Source organism: Lichenostomus cassidix, chromosome 10 (genome assembly GCF_008360975.1).
Source record: "Lichenostomus cassidix isolate B80296 chromosome 10, HeHo_3.0, whole genome shotgun sequence".
Taxonomy (NCBI): domain Eukaryota; kingdom Metazoa; phylum Chordata; class Aves; order Passeriformes; family Meliphagidae; genus Lichenostomus; species Lichenostomus cassidix.
This window is the reverse complement of record NC_139491.1, coordinates 12,432,680-12,446,581: the sequence shown is the minus strand read 5'-3', so window position 1 is coordinate 12,446,581 and position 13,902 is coordinate 12,432,680. Positions and strand designations below refer to the sequence as shown.

The following is a 13,902-nucleotide window of genomic DNA, read 5'->3' as shown; positions in this document are numbered from 1 at the left end:
CAAAGAGGTAAAGGAAAGAATTGCAGAGTCAGATTGGGTTAACTTCTTTCAGTTTAGCTTAACCTGCTCAGAGGCTCAGATCTCTGTTGAAAATGACACGTCAGCACAGATGATATGCTAATGACTGGACATGTGCTTAGAAAAATACAGAGAAACAGCTCTTGAATGCTGCCATAACTGACAGCTCTCAGCCTAAGGAAGCACTTGTACTTCTCTGTAAATACCCTGCCAGGACTGCCTAGTAAATGTAAACAGGCTAAGGCTGACAAGCATCCACGCAATGCTGTGGCACCTTGTCCATGTGCAGACTGACTAACTGCATCCCTGAGCTTGAGCTTTTTGCAGACTCCTTTATTTCCTAATTTTGTGTTGAAGTTACATGCACCAGGACCGTGCTTTTTTAGACTACGTGAAAAGGTAAATTAAGTTCATCAAGATGTTATTGCCTCAGAGAATACATAACTTAATCATGTAACAGCTTTTATCATATTTTCTCTTGTGTTTGAGCTAATTTTCTAGTACCACTGCTGTTAGACACAATTTAAACATGAGCCAAGTGCCTGACACACCAAATATTCTTGCTGAATTTCCCAGGAGCCTTTTCTACCCTCATCAAAACAGAACACCTTTTGGAGCGTCAGGTGCTCACAGTGCCTTCCCTGCACTGCTATGGATAAAAGACACCATGAATGAAGTGTAATACAGTCTGTGACAGCTGATATGAAAGCCAAAATGAACAGTAGAGGGAACTTTTTTTCTCACCAGTTTGCCTTTCAAAAGAAGGGAAGCTAAGTGATTATTCCAACACACAGAAAGCTCTCTCTGCTCAGAGACCACTGCTGAGTGGTGTTCTTAGAGGCTGACAGGGCTCCCTCCTGAGACTTGAACTCCACTCGGCAGAAGGTGATGGCAGAGAAATATTACAGTTGTTGCCACCTTACTCCTTGCCCCTTCCACCATTATGCATCGTTATTTTGCACACTCAGGCAAGCAGAAAGACAGCAATTATCTTTCCCTTATTTTTATTTCCCACTGCTATTCAAAACAAATAGATAGAAAATACTAATTCTATTCTTGGAAACTTCCAGAAATGGAAGCAGCCTGTCTAGGTAAATATATTAGCTTCAAAAATGGAATCAAATATCTTTCCTGCTTTCCAGAGGAAATCAAACAGTTATTTTATGGTTAGTAATATAGGTATTATTATAGTTAGTTATATTATAGATAGTAATAGTTCAATTCCAAATCGCTTCAGGAGTTGCTTCCCTTCCTTTCGTAAGCTTTCAGAAAGTCACTGTGGAATAGCTGAACTCTGTGCAGACACACACCCAAGGGTGAGAACAGGACAGGTGCACATGTAAATGCTATAAAATAACATAGAAAAACTAATACATACCTGCATTTTCTTTATAAGTTTAAGAAACTTCCAGTCATATTCTTGCTAAAAATAATTTTATATGCATCATGCTGACATTCAGACATTTAAAAAAAAATGAAAATCAACAAATGGTATCACACATGCCTGATGTGACAAGGAGAAATACCTTAGTATGCTTTCTTGTATGCTGAGCCCACTTTCCACGGATGACTGACTATCATTTGTATCTTGATGAGAATGTCTTGTGTGTTGGAGGGGCAGCTCTCTGTGCCAACATCTGCAATCTAAATCTGTGTGGGTATCTGTGGAGAAGGAAAAAGCTGCTAGAAATATTTCAGTCCATTTTACTTCTAAAAGAGGAAGTACACATAAAGTTAATTAATTCATTAAATCTGTAGTAATAGGGGATTATCAAATCAATTACAAACATTCTAATGATTAAAAATCACTTACTACAAGAACAAGAAGAAAGAGTTTCAAGATGATCTTATTGTTACTCTAAAAACCTTGGGAGGCCTAAACCAGTTACCTTCTTCAACAAACTTCATGTAACAGTTTAAAAAATTACCTATTGCTGGGTTGGGAAGAAAGCTGGTCTTTCAAATTTTCCAGTCCAACTTGCAGGGTATCTCTTATGTGTCCATGCAGAGCATTCTGAGATCTAGCGGTTTTTGTTTGGTTTGATTTTGGTTCTGTTCGGTTTTTTTGGTGTGTGCTTTATGTAAGGAATCAGGCTTTTCTTTAATTCTACATGCTATTTGTCTAGAACTGACCTTCCCTGTCCCCCCCTCCCCCCCAAATTCTAAGGTCTTGAGAGAAACATGACAAGTTTCATCTGCAGTGGGAGGTACAAACTGATTTCCTGCAGAACATTTTACTCTATAAATCATCCCATTAGCTTTAGTGAGAGGAGAGGGTTCATGATCTGACACTAACTGTGAGGAAATTTTCTTCCATAATGATGAGAACAATTTGTGTGCCCATCTCTTTTTTCCATTTTTAAAGTTTTGGTTATTTAATGGGAATGATGCTTTGATTTAGTTCCCAAGACACACAGGTGATTTTCCAAATAATAGCTATTACCAATAACTTCAGTGAAATTATTTTTAACTTCTTTAGCTTACACTCTTTATGTGATGTATAATTGAATGTGAAGGAGGAAGCTACATATCTCTGTTACTGAATTCAAGGGAAAAATAAGACATGTCCTTTAAATTTTCTTCTGTCTTCTCTTAAAAGACAGAACTAATAAGTTTGAAGAAACATTATTGTATTTCATAAATGCCCAATTACCCTTTAAAAAACTTGACTTTTAAAAACATTAAAAATGTTTGCAATTCAACTGTAATGTTTATCTAAAGTCAGTGTTTTATTACTGTTACTTTGCTTACAGAATTTTAACTATAGTAGGTCCTCATTTTACTTAGCAGCCTTTTAATGGAGCTCAGTCTAGTTGGCGATGGTGAAATAGCCACTTCATTGCTACCACAACTGATATTAGAGGATACTTCTAGAAAAAGGCACTGAATTACAGATGAGATCACATTTCCATGTTACTACCTGCAGGGCTTCAAGTCCAAATGAAGTTATACTATTAAAGCAGCATGGAAGGCTCTTATATTTCTGCCCATTAACTGGCATTCTCAAATTAACATCTTTCAGGAATTGTCAAAAGTAACTGCAGTCTTCTACCTTTCCAGTGTAATTTGTCATAATAAAGAAGCTGTACTGATTCCAGTAGTCAAGGACAGATTCTCAGGTGATCACAGCTGAGCTGAGTCATTCAGTAGGATGAGCAATGAAAATGCCCTAGTCAAACCCCAGGCAGATGATAAACCTGGCTTTCTCAATAACCGAGATATAATGCTTTTGAATTCTTTGCTCTATGAAGAAAACTACAGTGTAAGAGTGACCTCTACAGGATTTCCACAGTGCTCCAGGACTACAATCTCAGGGACTGTCTTTGGAACATTTTCAAATATATTTATTTGAAAAAGGAATACAAGCTTCAACATACAAGGCAACACACTCCAAGCAGCGGCCTGAAATCAGCAACAATCTGAACTTACATCTTCAAAACACACCATTGGAGTTCCTATACCAGATTTACACTAGGTTTCTAGATATGAAAACTATGTAAGGACATAGTTTTTTTAAAACATTCTGATAATTCAGAGGAGGTTTCCATTTCTACCTTTATATACACTACATTCATATACATATAAATAGATTCCATCTTCATATGCACTAAACATTAAGGCAGACAACCTTTTCTAGTAGGGTAAAAAATGCTGTGAAGGCCTAGATTTTACTAAAATTTACATTGTGCAAACAGCTGGTCAAAGCTGATGTGCTACAGAGCTGTAACACACAGGCTCTAGTACTGAGCCTTGAGGAGTTACTTCCTTCTTTAGCTCTGCAATCCACATGTGCATGAACATTAACTGGGCAAACTGCTCATCCAGCTCCTTGTGGGAAGTGATTCTTACTTACCAGCAAAAATTACCAGTATCAATTGTGAAAATGCTCCAGTGATGAATAGGCATTTAGTATTCTATAGAAAAATTGCTACTTGTGGTTGTATTTCAGAAATTTAGGTGAAATTTCAGGAACTTAGAGAGGAACAGAACAGCTGGAATGCTGGAGCTTAATCTGTAACTCACCAAATGGTAATGCAAAGTAGATATCCAGTAAGATCTCATGAGAAGTTGGTGTTTTTGTGCCTTGAATCTCACTTCCATTTTTTATTACTTCAGAATGCAATCTCCACCAGGAACCTGGGCCTTCCTAGGAAAAACAGGTTATGGAAATTACCTGGGCGGGATTTATGGCATTATCCACTTTCTACTGAATGAAGTTTCCCCTGAATCAATATGAGTCTCTTTAGAACACCATTTTAGAATTTTCCAGCTTTTTTTTAAATCAACTTCATCAAGTTTTCTCACAGTTATCAAATTCAAAAGAATATAACATTTGCAATCCAATATAGACAAACACACATTGAGGTTTTCAGATGATCAAGACAGAGCAAATATGAATATTGAAAATTATTCTTACCAACTGAGATTTTCCAGTTCCCCTCTGAACTGGTGCCAAACAAGTACATTCTAGCAAGACTGAAACAATCCATATAAGTCATTAACCAAGCCAAAAAAGAGCTTCTAAAGTAACATTCCCTCGAAGGTTACTTCTGAGTTATAAAGCCTAGAACAGAACTGCAGGGTTAAGACCAGGAGGATAAATAACTAAGATAGTTCCACAGTGGACTAATTATAAATGAAGGTTTAGAGGATCTGAAGAAATTAAGAAACAATCTCTTATCTTGCATCTTTGTTTGTTTAAAGTTTCAGTAGTTTCAAGTAAGCCACAACCTCTGTGTCAGCAAGTTGTAACTCAGCAACAGCTTGGGCAGCAGAGCAGAACAACTTGCCCTGGGGCTTGAAATGGCACTTGGCAGCTGTGATACAGAGTAACTTCTAATTTAAGCAGGAATTACTTTCTTCCCCTGCTTCCATTTTCTGAGAAGAATCATTGAAATGTCAGTTCAATGTATATATTAATATTTATTAGTTCCTTTAAAGAACTGGCTATAGAGTCTCATGAGAGATACTGCAGGAAGTTGTTCTGATTTTCTTGCCTTTACCCGATCTTCAATTGCCTTTTTTATGTTTTAGAAATATTAAAGAAGACAAATAATTTTTATTTGCAAAGATTAAATTCAGCTTGTCTAATTTACAGTCACTCCTTTAAAAACAGCCTCCATGGACTATGCATAGGAAAGCATATTTATGATTGGGAGAATTGTGGATTATTAGAATAAGGTACCTCTTACCTTTTCTGAATTTAGAAAATTTTGCAGCAATTGCAGTTTGCTTCCATATTTCCACACTCCCAGAAACCCTTTTTCTTTATTTTATACCCTACTGAAAGCAAGTATGATCATTCTGGTGGCCAAGTGACTATGGTGGTTACATAACTCTTGTATTGACCCAGTTTCCCCACTCATCCTTCTCTATGCCCTCACTATACTATTAATGTCTTCTGTAGTACCACAGGGCACTTTTCTGTTTTTCTCTTTGAGACAATGGTCAATACCCATGAGAAAGAGACCGACAGCATTTTGTCCATTTTGCCCTTGAGATTTACCTAAGGTAACACAATAAAGAGCCAGACCATGAAATTTGGTCAAAAATTCTTTCACTCTAATAATATAAACCAAATAATCCCTGCCTCCCTAATAGTTGCTGAGTGCTGATTAACTCACTTTCTGTACTATACCTGCCTCAGTATCTGAGCCATTTCTCCAGGGTATATGGCTAATGCATGCCAGCTGTCACTTTGAGAGCCATATGTACATCATGCCTTAATATTACACGCTGAAGCAAAGGAGTCAGAAATATACATCACAAATATTGTCACAGTAATTGGGGAGTTTAAGAATGAGAAATTTGTTGGGTTTTGCTCAGTGTTTTCTGTTTCCACAGAAAGTCAACTTACATCTGTTGCATATTCCACAGTGGAAAGGGGAATCCATAAAACTCCTAAAATGCTATCCCAGAGCAAGCCCTTCTTCCACAGCTCTATAATGAAGCCCTTTCCATCAGCACAGATTTCACTAAAAAGAGTGAATACAGAAATCATTAATCTGAAAATGCAATCTCAACTGCTCAGCAATCTATTATAATAACAACTTACTATTATCTTCTTACAGCAGATACAGAGGTGGGGATTTTTCTGTATACTTGTAAAATACAAATTAGCAGGATGGACACAAATTTTAGACTGAACAAGCCAAATCTCAAGTCTTAATGTTCAGGATTGGCCTTACAAAATGATGAGGACAGTTCTGCTGGAACATTGGGAAAATAACTCCTAACTTCAAAAGCTGCAGATCCAGACTCTATATTAGTTCCAATTATAGGATACATGCATTTTAATACTAGCTGGTTTTGACCCAAAAAATACCATACCAAAACCTCATTTTGCAAGAATTTAAAATCAAATTTTACCAGGCCATAGGATTCCTCTTGACATTGAATTAATATTAAGAGAGAAGTTATTTCCTCAGGGAATGTTCCTCAGGCATTCCTTTATGTATTACTATAAACAGTTACAGACCAGTTCTGGAAATATGAACAATATAATAAAGCAGGTATTGGTGTCTGTGCTGTGACTGATTGTATGTAATCTTCACTTAAGTGAATTGATTTTCAGTAGTAAAATTCATCTTCAACTTATTGTGTCATGTACCACAGAGAATTACTGTATACTTAGAGTCATCAGGAAAAGAACAAGTGAAATCAGAGAATGGCAAAGAGTGCCACCTCTGAAACAGCTGCTTAACTCACCCCATTGCTCTCAGAAACCAACCTGCATTAATGTCTAATTTTCTGCTGTACTTACTTTATGGAATTAAATAAACATATTAAATTTTTGTTTTATTCAGCTTCTCTCTTTACAAATATGTTATGGAAGACCAATTGCAAATTTTTACCTTCTAGTATTTTTGGACCCCAACTTTAACACTGGCAAGTGAACAGTGAAACTGCAGATTGAAAGGCTGAACAATCTGCAACTTTTAAAATGCAAGCTGTTAACATCTGCGTGTAATGGAACACAGTTTCTGAGATGGAGTGAGAGCCCTTAAGAAAATAAAGTATAGAATACTTATCAAAATCTAGATAAATATATTTGTAAATGCTTGGTTATGACCCCTTTTCAAAGTCTGCTGTGCTGTATAGATAAGTAGGCAGCAGATGGAGCTACACAAACCTTGTAGTGCAATTTCTACAAAAGTGGTTTAGTATTCTTTGGTAATTATTAAACTGCAAATGAAGAAAATGATCCTAATAAATTGGTTATTTTTAATGATGGCATGGAACACTCATTTACATATATGATCAAAAGCATTTAAACAACAGCAAATCAAATATATTAAATAACAGTGTAACATGTTCCTCAGGAAGATTCAGAGTCTAGGTTACACACACTCACTTTAAAATATTTTTAATTGCCTCCTGCCCAAAAGGTAACAGATAGGGCAAATGCTGAAGTTTAATTGATCTACTTCCTGACATATTTTTACACTGTCATTCAGTCCATACCAAATGGTTTAAAGAGCTATTATGTCTAAATCAGTAAAGTTCTGAAATAATCATGACAAGAAAACTTTAGCATAGAGCAATGATTCCTCTACACTGAAACATGACTATCTTTTCTACAAGTGAATGCTGCAGTATTAAAGGACAGCTATTGATAATAACTTTCCTTAACATTTTCAAAGCGAGATATAATCCTCCTCTTTGGAAAATTTAGTCTGTTGGAGAAGCCTGTTGACCAGGCAGCTGGGGAGGAATCAGCCCCAGATTAAGATTAGTTTGATGTGGTCAGAAGTCAGAATTTTTGATGACATCTATGGTATGTCATTTCATCTATCCAGAAGATGGAATGTAAAGAAGGTACATATGTTGACTCATGTAAATCCTTCAGCTATTCAGAGTCTTGCAAAATTAACTTCTGTTCCCCAGAGCTAGGCTGGCACCTTTTCTTTGAGCTGGATACTTTTTCCTTGTTTTTGTGGTCTGTACATGACCTCACAGATACTAAATTGTTCTACACTTCACAAATACAGCAAAGATAAAACAAAATCAATTGATAAGAATGCCCTTTTACTTACAACATGAAGTCTTGCTCCCAGCAAGGCTCACTTCCTCTTCTATCTATTGTAGTGCTTTTTAAATTTTGGACTTTTAAAACAACGTAGGTTTTGGATGTGTCTGAAAAAGAAATAACCAGCACATTAAACCCCACTTAAGTTCTTCACAGAAGCTGGAAATATTTATTCACGTGGCAGCAAGGGTTTAGCTCATACATCATGCATACTTCCACTCAGAGGTGTGGTTCAAATATGTGGATTTGAATAAGGAAATTCTTATTTATTTTAGTAGAATTATGACAGGAAAATCTCTGCCCATGACAGGTGAGAGAGAACATAATCCTAAATGTGAATATTTTGAAGATCAGCTTCCAGACAGAGCTTTTTACTGTTTATCAGTCTCTCTGGCAGCTCTTGCGAGAAACCAGTACACACTCCTTTTCTGCAAATTTGCATTTTCTTTGCTTTTCAATTGATATGATAATATTGTGGACTGGCTAATGGGCTTTTATGTCCAATTAAGGCAAGGCCATAGACTTGTAATGTGTAATTCAGTCTTCGTGCACAAATCTAGTTCTGTGTATTGATGCAGCAGCAAAAAGGGTTTCAGATGAACTCACAGATTTTTCTAAGTGCCTTTTTAGAGGCATGGTATGAGTATTCATAAAATTGGACCTAATCAGCAAAAAGAATAAAATTTTAAAAATTTCAAAGTGCTTGAAAATATCACTGATAGAAAAAAAGGGAACAAACTGAGGGAAAGCTCTGTCCTGTGGGGCCTCACACAGGAATCTAAGGCAGCAAAGGCATATTCTATCATCTCAATGAACATGGCTTTTTAGCTTGCATGCATGTAAAACATCCTTCACTACCCTCCAGCATTCTAGATAAGGATCAACATTGACACATGACTGAAAAAAAGACCTCTTTTTTAACAGAACTACTGCTGAAACAGATATGCAAGATGTAGCCAAGAACAGAATTTCTGGAGTGTCTGCATTACCACAGGTCAATCAAACACTCTGCATTGGAGGGAAGCTGTCCTGTGCACAATAGGTTTCTGATTAGGTTGTATCAAATGACACTGCAGTTAACAAAAGGTGTGAAGAAGCAGCGTTGGCTGTGTGCATCCTGTATGTAGATCTTATGGATTTGGACCAATTATAATATTTGACCAAAAGACTAAAGGTATCATGTAACAGAAACTATTTTTCTAACAAACAAAGTCAACGGTGACCAGTGTTATCTATTTAATTTCTATAACTCAGTGCACCAGTCATCTCAAACATGACTTTGTTTTTATACTGAAAAAACATGACAAAGACAATATGAATTTAGAAGTCTGGTGACTTACTTGTGAGAAATGGCATCAACAATGCATGGTTCCCACACCACCATTCTATGTAACTGAGGCAAACAAAACACAAAATTTGCAAAATCTTTTCTAGCTGCAAAATTTTTTACAGTTGGGAGAACTTGCAACTCAAGGTTTGGGAAAATTTCAAAAGATTTCTAAATTACTTGGCTAAAAATAGCAATCTACAATGTTTAACTTGAGCAATTTAGAGCACCCACTGAATTAAAACTACAATACCTACCTCCCTCATAACTAAAAGGTATCTCCTTTAAGCCATAAATTACAAGCTAGACACTTGAAACCACAATTTTAGTGCTAATCTGTTTCATTGTTCTATTATTTCATATTTAAATCTAATTTCAAATTCCCATTTTAAAATTTCATGTTATTATGTGCCATACCAGATGATTATACCTAATTACCTGGTATCTTTTCCCAGCTCCTTTTCTAGCATGAAAAATAAAAAATATCTTGGACTGCCTGCAATATAGTCTTGCCCGAAACACTGTAGCTTTAAAATAGCTTTTTAAAATAGCTATTTCTCCAGCAGTTCCTTGGCCTCTTTTGCTCTCCTCTGGATCTAAATCTTACCCTTCAGCACTTTCTGATTAATTCACCTTCTTTAGATATCATAAGTTGTGTGTTAAGTAAGAAAATGTAGATACTCTACCTTTTAAATAACTGAATATGTAACCTCCTTGAAGAATAACACTGTCAAGGATGAATATTATTACAATACCCTGGCAGTGGAAAGGAGCTGTCAATTCTGCTAAATGATAAGAAGTTTTGTTTCCACAAAGCCATTACTGCAGCTTCCAACCCTTTATTGGTCAAAAAATGGAGGCATGTAGTATAATTTTTGTGAAAAATAAAAAGGCAGATTACCCACTTGCTCGTACCTTCAGCTTTCAACCCAAAACAGGGCAGAGCAGGTGACACAAAGGAATAAATAAACTACAGGAGAATCACATAATTTTATACCCACATAATAATGTGGGTATTTCAAGACTGCTCTCATTCACCATCTACAGAATTGTTCTGCCCAAGGAAACATGATCAGTTATCAGAGAATACACCATTCAAACTTTATTGCCATTACTTGTGGCATTGACAAGACTTCAACACCATTTAAAGGAAAATTACTTCTCTTTTATCAAATTATTCTGTTTGACAACCATGTTCTGTAAATTATCACCTCTTGAGTACTAACAAAATATAACATTGTAAAGTTTTTCTGATTGCATTAGGATTTCAATGAAACAGAGAAGATTTTTCAGTCTATACTTTGTACATGTATTTCATAGCCTGTTAGAAGAACTAGCAGCTCTGTCTGTGTCCACTCAGGTAACCTTTCTTTAATCCAGATAACTTTAAACAATTTGAATTTGTTTCAATGTATTAGCCAGACATCTCCTGGCAAATTTTGCTGCAGTAATTAAGTTGTATATCAGCTTCTCCTGAGAACTAATAACTACAAAGGTCTTGAAGGCCTAAAATTTAGTCTACATGTCTGTGAGAAACCTCTGGCTGTGTTTGGAATTTCTTTTCCACCATGGCTAAAACTGGGTCCTGGAGATAGACTTGGATAGTCCTGGGCAGCTTCCTTTTGCTCATATTTATTGCCTAGGGTATACAGCTGCTCCCTATAACTGTCCATCAGTGTCTCCTGTCTGTATTTGCTCACTGGGAAAACTCAGACATCATCTTCTCTCCATCCTGGCTAAGCTAAAGTACTGTACTCTCTTATCTTAAAAAGTTTCTATTAACTGATGACATGTTTAGGTGCTCAAATTACGTAAACATTTGCTTTAGTGGAAATATATTTTACATATCCCTAGTTTGCGAGACAGTAACACTACATAACTTAAAATTACAAATTGTCTCAGGTCACAACTTTGGTTGATAATTTGATCCTTAAAATATATATATATAATTCTTTCCACATTTATTTTTTATAGAACTGTCGATCCAATGTGTCGATGTAACCCCGAGCTTAAATGATTCTTTAGTGTGATACAGAGCCCCTTGCCTAAAAAACAAAAATGTAAAGCAGAAATTGAAGGGGAAATCAGACTTACCAGTTGTTTTATCCAACCTTCCTTTTTTTACTGTATTAAAAAAATAGAACTATTATTAGTTTCACATAATACTGTAACAATGTTTTCTGGTAAGTTTTATGAATTTAAGGGATTTATGTGGTATAAAAAAACAACCAAAAATGAAAACAAGTAATCTTAAAAAAGTGTCTCTGTGGGAAGCTAACATGATTACTTGGAATTCTTTGGGAACGAAAACATGTGGAAAGTCTATGTACTTTAGAGGAACTTAATAAATACAAAGGGCAGAATGGAGATCAGGTGACAAGGAAGGGTATTATACTTACTATTCATCACCTCACAATGCCAGTTTTAAATTCTTCCCAATAATAGTCCCAGATAACTGACTGACTGTACATAATCTAAAATAACTTCTATCATTTTACAAAGAATCCTTTATTACAGTGTACTTACCTGCTTGTTAGAAAGAACATACTTCAGTAAACAACTTACCAAATAAAAAGTGAACATTCCAAATCCTGATTTTGCTCAACAACCGAAAGTTCCACACTATGGTATCTCTTCCATTAATGAAAAATGCTCTTAAGCTATTGGGATTGTGATTCAGATAGTCATAGTTATGAAAATATAACCTGGTCATAATTTTGTATCAAGTGTCTGACTAATAAATTTCAGTATATTTAGACTTTTAAACAACATTAAATATTCTTTAAATTTCCCTGCCATGTCAATACATGTAAGACAGTTCAGTTTCATTTGAATGAAATATCACTGCCATCCTACAATAATTAATCATGCTCTATGAATATATTCATGTATACATTGTATGTTTTACTGCTGTACTTAGGAGCCAGTAACTGTCAATAAAACAAAATGATTAGTCCACAACTTTCTAATGTAAAGGTTCCCAAGAGATTGCCATTGTTTTCCAATATCCTTTCCATTTGCTTAACCTCCTGTACATTCCTATTACTCTTGCTTTCCTCTCTCCCTAAATACCCCTAAGAATTCTATGGAATTGCACTATATTTCCAGGATGTCTGTCAGCCTGAATAAGTCCATCACATCTCACACCCAGGAAACTTTCACTTTCAACACAATGCTGAGGGGCCTAAATGTTGCTGAGCTACGAACAGAGTCCAAACACAGGAGCAATTCAACGGCATTACAAGAGGGCACAATTTACATACTTCCCTTCAAGGAAATACTGCAAGAAATATTCTCATCAACATAAATGAGCAGTGCGCAACTCCAGTCTCTGAAGTTACTTTTTATAGCTACACATTAAATACTTTTCACATGGATGAAGGAGCTTGATAAGAAAAGCCTACCTTTTACAGAGAGAAGTTCCATTCCAGTAGAAAAATATATTAAAGACCACGCATTGAAATTCAGGGGGTTTTTATACAAAAGGAAAAGAAACAGTTTGTCTTGAATTAAATTACCCTTCTGGTGCTACTCCCTCACTGCATGTGTGTTTCACTTTTGCAGAACACTCCTCCCATGGCTCACATGGAGGAAAGCCAACCAATTGATGGAGCAGAGATGACAAATTCCATCTCCCTCTTCACACACAGAAAGGAGAAATATTACAAGTGTTTCCTTACCCTCATTTCCTCCACTTCTATCTGCTGTATGCAGCTGTTTCTTGTCTAAACACATTTCTAAATGCCATCTTTTCCAGAAATAACAAACTCAGTACAACTATTGTATTAAGAACATACTTTTGGAATTCTTATACTTTGATTTTGATGCTTGCAAAGCAACTGAATTGGAATATAGTAAGTTTATGGCCTTTTTCTGTTGAATGTAGAGTCACAGAGAACACTTTACAATACAGCTAAACATAAGTACTCTCATAAAATAAAGTAAATAAATATTGCACAAGAAGTTGAATTTTATTATACCTTGTGAATTTCTAATTCTGTTGCAGCACTTCTACTTCATAAGACAGTAAATATCCTCACAATTTTTTACAACAAATACTCAAAGCACTTAAATTATTATAAAAACTGTGCTGTTCATGACTACTTCCTCAGATTAACACTGGGATGGGTTTTTTTGTTTCTAATTGTGGTTAATGGTATATATATTTCCACAGACACAGAATATTTTACTTCATAAATTTTTCAGTCTCCATCATATTATATTTGAGGTCTGAGGCCTTAAATTCAAGTAGGGGAGTGTCCTTGAAGCAGGGGAGAGTTTAAGAGTGGCTGTCTGCAGTTCCAAGAAACTGGGTCTGGAGGATGGCACACCTCAAAATACAGGTGACAGCTGGGATTGTTTAGCTTGGCTGTGAGAAAGCTTGGGGATGTGGGGTTGGTTTAATCAAAGTTTATAACACCTGATGAGAGATGCAAACAAGATTGACTCTTCTGATTGTTGTCTAATAACAGGTGAACAGGCAAGAGACATAGACTGAGACTCACAGTTTCATCTGAACATAAGAAAA

General features: G+C 35.9%; 1 protein-coding gene across 1 annotated transcript; it reads right to left on the bottom strand.

The window, feature by feature from the left end:
• Positions 1–952: 952 nt before the first annotated feature.
• LOC146432756 (protein unc-13 homolog A-like) lies at positions 953–12,908 on the bottom strand. Its single transcript, XM_085070677.1, has 7 exons — positions 12,779–12,908; positions 11,469–11,498; positions 8,055–8,154; positions 5,876–5,993; positions 4,042–4,165; positions 1,545–1,680; positions 953–1,364 (listed from the first exon to the last, which is right to left on the bottom strand). Exons 1-7 carry the CDS (start codon positions 12,798–12,800, stop codon positions 1,292–1,294), a joined length of 603 nt encoding a protein of 200 aa, XP_084926803.1. The 5' UTR covers positions 12,801–12,908; the 3' UTR covers positions 953–1,291.
• Positions 12,909–13,902: the final 994 nt, after the last annotated feature.

Bases quoted from the DNA above. Each gene is read 5' to 3' on its own strand.
- LOC146432756 (XM_085070677.1), bottom strand. From the start codon at position 12,800: ATGGAACTTCTCTCTGTAAAAG. The intron at 4,166-5,875 runs GTAAGTTGACTT...TGTTTTTCCTAG, and splicing joins CTGTGGAATATGCAACAGAT to GAAGGCCCAGGTTCCTGGTG. The intron at 1,681-4,041 runs GTGAGTTACAGA...CCTTCTCCACAG, and splicing joins CTACTTTGCATTACCATTTG to ATACCCACACAGATTTAGAT.